The following is a 7957-nucleotide window of genomic DNA, read 5'->3' on the forward strand; positions in this document are numbered from 1 at the left end:
GGGCGGAGGGATCAGCAGCTGCGAAGGCTATGGGGCAGGAGCGTGGCTGCAGCAGAGCAAGTGGAGCGGGGAGTGTTGGGTGGTGAGGTCAGAGGGCTGACGGGGCTGGATCACGTGGGGCCTGGTGGGGACTTTGCTTTCACCCTGAGTGAGAGGGAGCCACTGATGAGCTCCGGAGCCTCCGGATATTCCCAGGCCCCTTCTGGCTGCATATGGGGGCCAAGGGCAGGGAGACCAAGGAGGAGGCTGCTGCCGTGGCCTAGGTGGGAGGTGAAGTGGACAGGACCACATGGGGCGAGAAGTGATCCACTCTTATGGGGGCCGTTAGAGAGAGACAGGGGCCAGGCCAACTCCCACGGCTAGGCCTAGAACAACTGAAAGGCGGCGGTGACTCTCTGTGGGGTTTTGTCCTGTTACAAAATCAGCAGATTGCGGGCCTGGCCAGGCTGTCCTCAAGCCTTGGCTGACCCTGCCCTGTGTCCCCCCAGCCTTCCTGCTATGGGACCCGGCCAAGGTGCCCCCACGACTGCAGGATGTGACCGATGACCACATCCGGATGCACAAGGTACTGCAGAATTCGGGCCTGAAGTACGTGGCCGTGATGCCGCCCCACATAGGTGAGTGAGGCTGGGACCCAGCAGCGGGACTGCCACCAGCCCGCCCCCTCCCATCCTCTGGGGACAACCACCAGGCCTTGCCTGGCCAGTCAGAAATTGCAAACCTTCCCCCCACACTTCCTATCCTCTTTCCTGCTTGATTTTATTCTCCTTTCTAACATACTTTTCAGTTATCGCTGTTGAACGAGCCTCCTAAAATTTAGAAATGTAAAACCGCCCGCATTTATCATGACCGTCCGTCTCAGTTCTGGGTTCTCGCCTGCGGTTGCTCAGTAGCTGGGAGTGGAGTCGTGTGGATGGCTTCCCCAGGGACTGGAGGTGGCGATGCCTGCCGACTGTCACTGGAATACCAGCACAGGCCTCCCCTGCCCTCTGTTCATATTCAAAGGAAGGGGACTTCCGCTTCCTCACACACGTCACATCTTTTCTTTCTTTATCTTCTTAGTGTGTGCCTCCCTCACGAGGATGTCAGTTCTTTGGCTGCATGGCTCTTGTTTGAATCACAGCCATGTTCTTAAAGCCGAGTAGTAGATGCTCAATAAATGTTTGTTGGATGAACGAATACAGGAGAACCACCTCTCACGGTGGTGCTCTGGGGGGGACCCGTAAACTTCACCCGCGCCTCGTTCCCTTCCCGGGTCTGGAATCCACACTGAGCAACACAGAGTCGAACACAAGGAGAGAGCCAGTCATTCAACAAATGTCTCTTGCATTTGAACTGTGGGCCTGGCTACCACTGCGAGCACTGGTGTTAGAGTCTCATGCTACTTATATAGCAGGGGAGACAAAGAAAGTTAGATGATGGCTGTTACTGGTGAGCAGTGCTCCAGTGAATGAAGAAACGGTAAAATATGGCGAGGCATAGACTCTCTAAGGAGAGGCCTTTGTGCAGTGAGGGGTAAGGCCCGAAGTCCAAGCACTTGTATCTTCATATTTGTGTGCCCACTGGAGGAATAGTTCTGCTTTGTCCTCAGCCTTCAGGAGGAGGGCCGACACACCTAAGAAGGTCAGCGTTCAGGTTCAGTTAAACGGGTGTGAAAAAAATAAAAATAAAATAAATAAAGGGGTATATATGAGGACCCCACTGGGACCAGAATCAGCAGTGAAGCTGCCTGGTGGAGAAGCTGGGTGAAAAGGCTAGATCTGAGCCTCAGTTTCCTCATCTGTAAGAAGGGTTCATCATATTACTTCCTGACCTAAAGTTTGAATTAAGTACCCGGAGAGGTCGTGCCTAAAAGTGTTTTAAAACAGAGTACTTTTTTAGTTTTTCTTTTTTTGTATGTGTGTGTGTATGTGAAAACTGACACCTCTATAAAAGTTGAAGGAATTAAAGATTTAGAAATACCTATAAACTCTTCATTTAGGTTCAGATTTTAACATTTTTCCCTGTTCACTTTTTAAAAATCTTTTTTATATCTAGCTAACAGCTATCTAGGCATGCATGTAACACACACACACACATACACACACACATATATATATAATAGTATTTTTGACTGAACCATTGAGAGTAAGTTTTAGACATTGTCACACTTCACTCCTAGAACCTCAGATGAGCATCTTCCGAGAAGAAAAATATTTGTGTAGGAGCCACAGGACCATTATTGCACCAAGGAAAATGACATGAAATCTATCATGTCATTAGAATCAAATTTACTCAGTTGTCAAAAAATATCTTTTAATCTCTCCTTCCTCCCCAAATCAAGATCCAATCGAGGATCAGCCACTGTGATTAGTTACCAAGTCACCTTTAATCTGGAACAATCCTCCATATCTTTTTCCTTTTTTTGCTATTTCTCATAAAATTAAACAGGCCTGGTGTTTTTTTGAATGTCCCACTTTCTGGATCTTTCTGGTTATTTTCTACAGATTCAGATTAAGCATTTTTTTGGTAAGAACGCCATGCAAGTAAAAGTGTGTGTTTCTTATTGCACAGGATTCCAAATTGTCCGTACTTCATTTGATCCCTATATTAGCTTGGTCACTGACAGGTTTTATTTTTAAATTATTGTAACGCAACCACTAGATACTCTTGTAACAGCCAAGTCATGCCTGTCTGCTCTCCCCACTAAGACCTAGTTGTACCCTTGGCATCAGGACACACCAGCTCCAAATTCACAAGGTCAGGAAAATGTGTCTGCTCTTCCACTGCCTCTAAACTGCAGACCCACACCTGTGACGTGTCACTTAGTCCTCCCAGAGGGGTCCAGAGGAAGGAAAGCGTCCAGACGGAGTAACCCAGAGCAGATCTAGCCTTTGACACTGGGAAATAACTTCCTCTCTCTAAGATTCAGTGTCCCCCCTTGTGAAATAGTTAATAAACAGTTTCTAGCCCATTCTCTGCTTTATTTCTGTGCATCTAACATGTAGTCTGTTTTACTTTCTTATCTTATTAGTTGCCTTTATCTGGTGAATGTCCGCATGCTAAAGGCAGAGAGTCATACCTTGTCCCTTGCTGGGTGCCCAGCACCGACATATAATAGGTTATCAGTCAGGATTTGTCAGACGAATGAAGTAAAGGGGATAGTTAGCGCCCTGCACATGGGAAGGGTCTCACACATTGTTGGTCCTTATACCATTCAGGCTGGGCACACTTTAGGCACCCTGGGACTGTCATTGAAGTGAACATGTGTTAGGGGTGGGAAAGGACATCTGCTTCACCCAGCCCTTCTGTCCTTACTTCACAGGAGACCAGCCACTGACTGGGGCCTATTCAGTGACCCTGAATGGACATGGGCCCTCAAGGGTCATCTCCAAACATGACCTGGGCCACTTCATGCTGCGCTGCCTCACCACCGATGAGTATGACGGGCACAACACCTACCCTTCCCACAAGTATGACTAGGGCTCTGTCCCTATCCAGCAGGATAGCATCCTGGGAAATGAAGAACAGAGGAAGGGAGCAATAAATTTTGAGCCAAGAGCTTCAGATTATTCTAAAAGATCCAGCTCTGGCTTTGTCTAGGTATCTCGGTGTCTCCGTCTGTCCTCTGTGTGATATTTTCCTTCATTCTTTCCTCAGCAACAGTTCATTGAGTCATCGTTCTGCACCCAGCCCTGTGCTAGGGACCTAGTGGTGACCGAGGGTCCAGTGGTGACCAAGACGGCCATGAGCCTTGCCTTCACAGATCTCACAGTCTGGTGGGAAAGACAGCCTGCACCCGACAGTGAAAACCCACAGTGGCCAGGGCTCCAATGGAGGAAGTACAGAGGGCTATGGGACCCCAGAGTGGGTGGGTACCTGACTCAGCGCAGGGAGCAAACAAGGCTCTGTTGAAAAGGGGATGTCCCACCTGAACCTGTTTTGGTAAGAATGAGCCAGAAGGTCCTAAGGCATGATGGCATTCCAGGCAGAAGGAACCACATGAGCAAAGGCCAGGAGGCTGGAGAGCACTTGGCCCCTTCGAACTAAAATCTGTCCCCTACAGTTAATACTTCTCTCAGAGGTGAAGAGTGGTCAACCCAAGAGGCTGTTCCATAGATGCTTAATTGTGCAGTCAATCCTTATTTTGAGGTTTTATGCAAAGAGAGAGCAGGGGAGAGATGGAGAGAGGGCACAGTCAGGTTTGTGTTTTGTTAAGCTTCCCTTGGCTACTGTGTGAAGGTGGGTGGGAGGGGTGCAGGAGCAGAGGCTGGGAGCTCAGAGTGGGCAGAGCCTGAGTGGACCATCCATGGGGGAGGGGAGCGCGGCATCCAGGAAGAAACTTAAGCCTGTAACCTAGGAACTGAGTTACAGTGTAATGAGGACCCTGGAGGAGGGGTAGGTTTGGAAGCTGGAAGGGGAAGAATTGCCCGTCCTAATCATGTCTCCCTGGAATCTACTGTCCTCTGCTTTTGTTCCCCGGAGTTATCTTTCCCAGGCCTGAGCAAGCCACTCCTCTCTTCCTACCTCCAGCCTCTCCCTGCCTCCCCCCCAACACCCACCCTTAACCACCCCCCACAAAGTCTATCCCAATCTTAGACTGCTTCTGCAAACAGGATGACTTGGTTGCATATTCCAAAGTGGTGAGAACTAGTCTGAGGTAGCCTGGAAAAAACTGCCTTCCCCACCCCTTGGTGAAAACTTGTGGGAATGGGGCACTCCTGGTTCAGATTTTCAGGGCACTAGCACTGTTTTATTTCTGCCGGCCAAGCAGTGAGTGGGTGATGGAGATAACCTTGGTACCTGTCCTCAGGGGGCCCACAGTCCAGACAGTAACAGCCCAGGTGAAGATGGGGGAGGCATGGGCAGGGCTGCAATTGGAGAAGCACAGGACATCATGGGAGCCAATCTACCCTAGAGCATCAGGGAGGGCTTCCAGGAGGAGGAAACCTGTGAGATGAGTTCTGATGAGAGGCAGCCTGGGAATTGAGGGGGTATTATCAGAATGGGGAAAGAAGTTAAAAGATCCAGAAACCTTTTTATAAAAAAATTAATTTGTTTTATTAAGGTAACATTGATTAGTAACATTATATAAATTTCAGTTATATGACACTAATTCGATATCTGAATACTCTATTGTGTGCCCACTGCCAAATTTTTAGTTTCCATCCCTTACCATATATTTGACTCCTTTTACCCTTTTATTCTCATTTTTGAGTACTTGCTATGTACCTGGCATTGTTGTAGGCACTTGGGATAAGGCAGGGAAGAAAACAGACAAAATCTCTGTGTTCGTGGTGTTGGAGGGCTCTTGAAGCCATTTTAGAACTGAAAGTGAATTGGTGTGACAGGATAGTAGGGAGCAAGGAGGAGTGTGCATCAGGCCAGACCGTGAAGGTCTTCGTGGCAAAAGTAAGGAGTTTGAACTTTGTCACTAGGGTAGTAGGAAGCCATAAACGAGTCTCCAACAGTGGAGGTGCCATCCTGAAATAGGCGGGATGGGGGTGCGTCAGGCGGATGCGGGAGGGACCCGCCGCCAGAGGACATGCTGAGGAGTCCTAAAGATCAGGAAGGGGACTGTAAGGTAAAGTGTTGCGGAGGGGCCGGGGGGCGGGAGGACAGGGGCGCTGAAGGGGCGGGCTGCGGTCGCCCAGGCAACGCACGCCACGCCAAGCTATTGGCTGGTCTTCAGCAGCGTCATCCTCCGCCCTACCCTGCAGCATCCGCCCTCGGAACCCCGGGGGCGCGGCCTACGCCAGTGTTTCCACTCGCCCTGCCTAATAGCGGGCTTGAGAGGGGCGTACCAGCCAGTCTTGCTCCATGATGGGGTCCAGACCTGGTGTAAAGGGATCGCAGAGAGTAATGCTGGCAATCTTGGGGCGAGGACAGTAGCTGACATGAGGGAAAGAGTTTTGATGTCTCCGCCACCCTCCACCCTAAAGGCGTGGCCCCGCCCCTGGAGAGTCGGAATCCTTTAAATGGTCGGGAGCGGGTCAGCCGTCTCCTGGCGACGGATGGGTGGCTCCGCCCAGCCAATCCGCGCCCTGCGGCGGGCAGGACTCCAGCCAATCGCGGCTCGCGGCTCGCGGCTCGGCTCGGGCGGAGCTGGGTGAGCCAGAGGCTAGACCCAGAGGCCCCAGCGAGACTAACGAGTCGCCTACCCAGAACTGGATGGTCGCAAAGCTGCGGACTTTCCAGGAGGTTGTCGTTGCGAATCTGGCAGCTGAGGTGAGGGGTGGCTGCCCGGCTTGAGACCTGCCTTGGGTTAGGGGAGGCGGAGTCTGGGCGGGAGTAGGGGGCGCAGATTAAGGGTGACTGATAGGGTTTGAGATCCGAGACAGAGTTCGAGATCGTGAACGAGAGGCGAAGTTGTTGGGGCAGGATCTTCGAGTGGAGGGAATTTGAAGCTGGGCCTTGGGATATTTGGAGAAGCGAGAGATCCAAGGAAGGAACTTTTGGGACAGGGAATATGGAGATTAGAACATTTAGAGTCTCCCAGACGGGTCGAATTCGAGGCTCCAGTATTCTTGAAAAGGTATGAGGGGTTGGGGCTGGGATCCTGGCTATTGGAGAAGCGAGGGAACTAGGAGCAAGGAATCTCGGTTTCTCAGGCGCAGTGGCGGAGAGGGGGTGCTGGGGAGAGTTCCACGTTCAGGTTTTGGAGCCAGAGGGGGAATTTAGAGGTGAAGTGAGAGGCGTTTGAAAGACGGGAGAATAGGAGAGATTTGACGGGGGAAGGTCTCAAAATTGAGATACCTAGTGTCCCGAACGGAGTGAATCGGAGAGCGTTTGTAATCTTAGAGCAACTTTTGGGGGCCCAGAGTCTCTGGACCCGAGAGCAGTTAGGAAAAAGAATCCAGGACCTTCTGATGTCCGAAGGACCGGGAGAAAGCAGGGTTAGAGCTGCAGTCAGGGGTGGGGGAGGGGTGTTCCGGGCGCAGAGCTCAGACTCGCCTCCCTGAAGGCAGCGGAGGGCGGGGCTCGACAGGCGCCTGGCAGCTGGACGTCCGGGTTCCCTTCCCCCACCCGCCCTGGGTCCATATGCGCATGCCCTGAGGGCGGGCGGGGAAGGTTCCTCCCTGTGGCGTGCGGAGCTCTCTGGGGATTGCAATGCACGCTCAAAGTCAACGTACGTACCTGGCGGCTATTGGCCCACATTTCCCACAAGCCCCTGAGCCAAATTGGGGCGTGTCTGCTGCTGAAGGCAGATCCGTGGAGGGGGTGGGGGCCGTAGGCGGCCGAGGTCTGGTTGGATGGGCCGGCAGGGGGCGGGGCTTTGCGTGAGTCGAGTTCTAGCAAGTCTGTGCGGCTTGCTTTGGGAGAAGCTTAAGGCGCTGACGGAGGTAATGAGGGAGCACTCTCAGTTAAGAGGGCATGAACAGAAGTATACTCTGTGCAAGAAGAGTCTCAACAAATAGGTGCCCTAAGAGTGTTCCACGTGGCTCGAATCTAGTAGGCACTCAATAAATAAAAATATTGAATAAATAAATGGCATTTGGCTCTTGTTCATTAAGCGTTTCATGTGTGATGGGTCCTGTTCAAGTTAACACGTGGGGTCTCTTTGAAATGTGAGAATTTTTACAATCCCCATTTTACAGATGAGGAAACTGAGGCCTAGAGAGGTTGGATCGTTTTCCAAGATCACACAGCTGAGCACTGCAAAAGGCATAGTTAAAACCAAGGATTCCCTCCTCCCAGTCCAGGACTCTGTACTCCACACCTGTCTTGTACGCGTTACATTTGAAGAAATGAGTATTGTGGAAAGAAGTTTTAAGAGTCGGGTGTTAGGCTCATCTTGCAGACGAGGAAAATTGAGTTTCAAGGAGGAAAATTCACTGCTTGAAGCCACCCAGGCAAGTAAGTGGGATTCAGAGCCAGCTGTGTTTAAGCCCAGGTTTTGTTTTCTTAGTCACGTACATTTACTCTTCTCCTTAGCTTTGTGGGATTCATACTGTCTCCATTTTATAAATGTAAAAAC

The 7957-nt window shown here is 51.0% G+C and overlaps 1 protein-coding gene across 1 annotated transcript in view; it reads left to right on the forward strand.

Moving 5' to 3' along the window:
* Positions 1 to 3585, forward strand: part of BLVRB (biliverdin reductase B) — a 14075-nt gene extending 10490 nt beyond the window's left edge. The window contains exons 3-4 of the mRNA XM_023537905.1: positions 489 to 617; positions 3305 to 3585. Of these exons, the coding sequence (XP_023393673.1) occupies positions 489 to 617; positions 3305 to 3462 (287 nt within the window). The 3' untranslated portion in view covers positions 3463 to 3585. The remainder of the gene's footprint in view (positions 1 to 488; positions 618 to 3304) is intronic.
* Positions 3586 to 7957: the final 4372 nt, after the last annotated feature.

The sequence above is a fragment of the Pteropus vampyrus genome, unplaced genomic scaffold, assembly GCF_000151845.1.
Source record: "Pteropus vampyrus isolate Shadow unplaced genomic scaffold, Pvam_2.0 Scaffold203, whole genome shotgun sequence".
Taxonomy (NCBI): domain Eukaryota; kingdom Metazoa; phylum Chordata; class Mammalia; order Chiroptera; family Pteropodidae; genus Pteropus; species Pteropus vampyrus.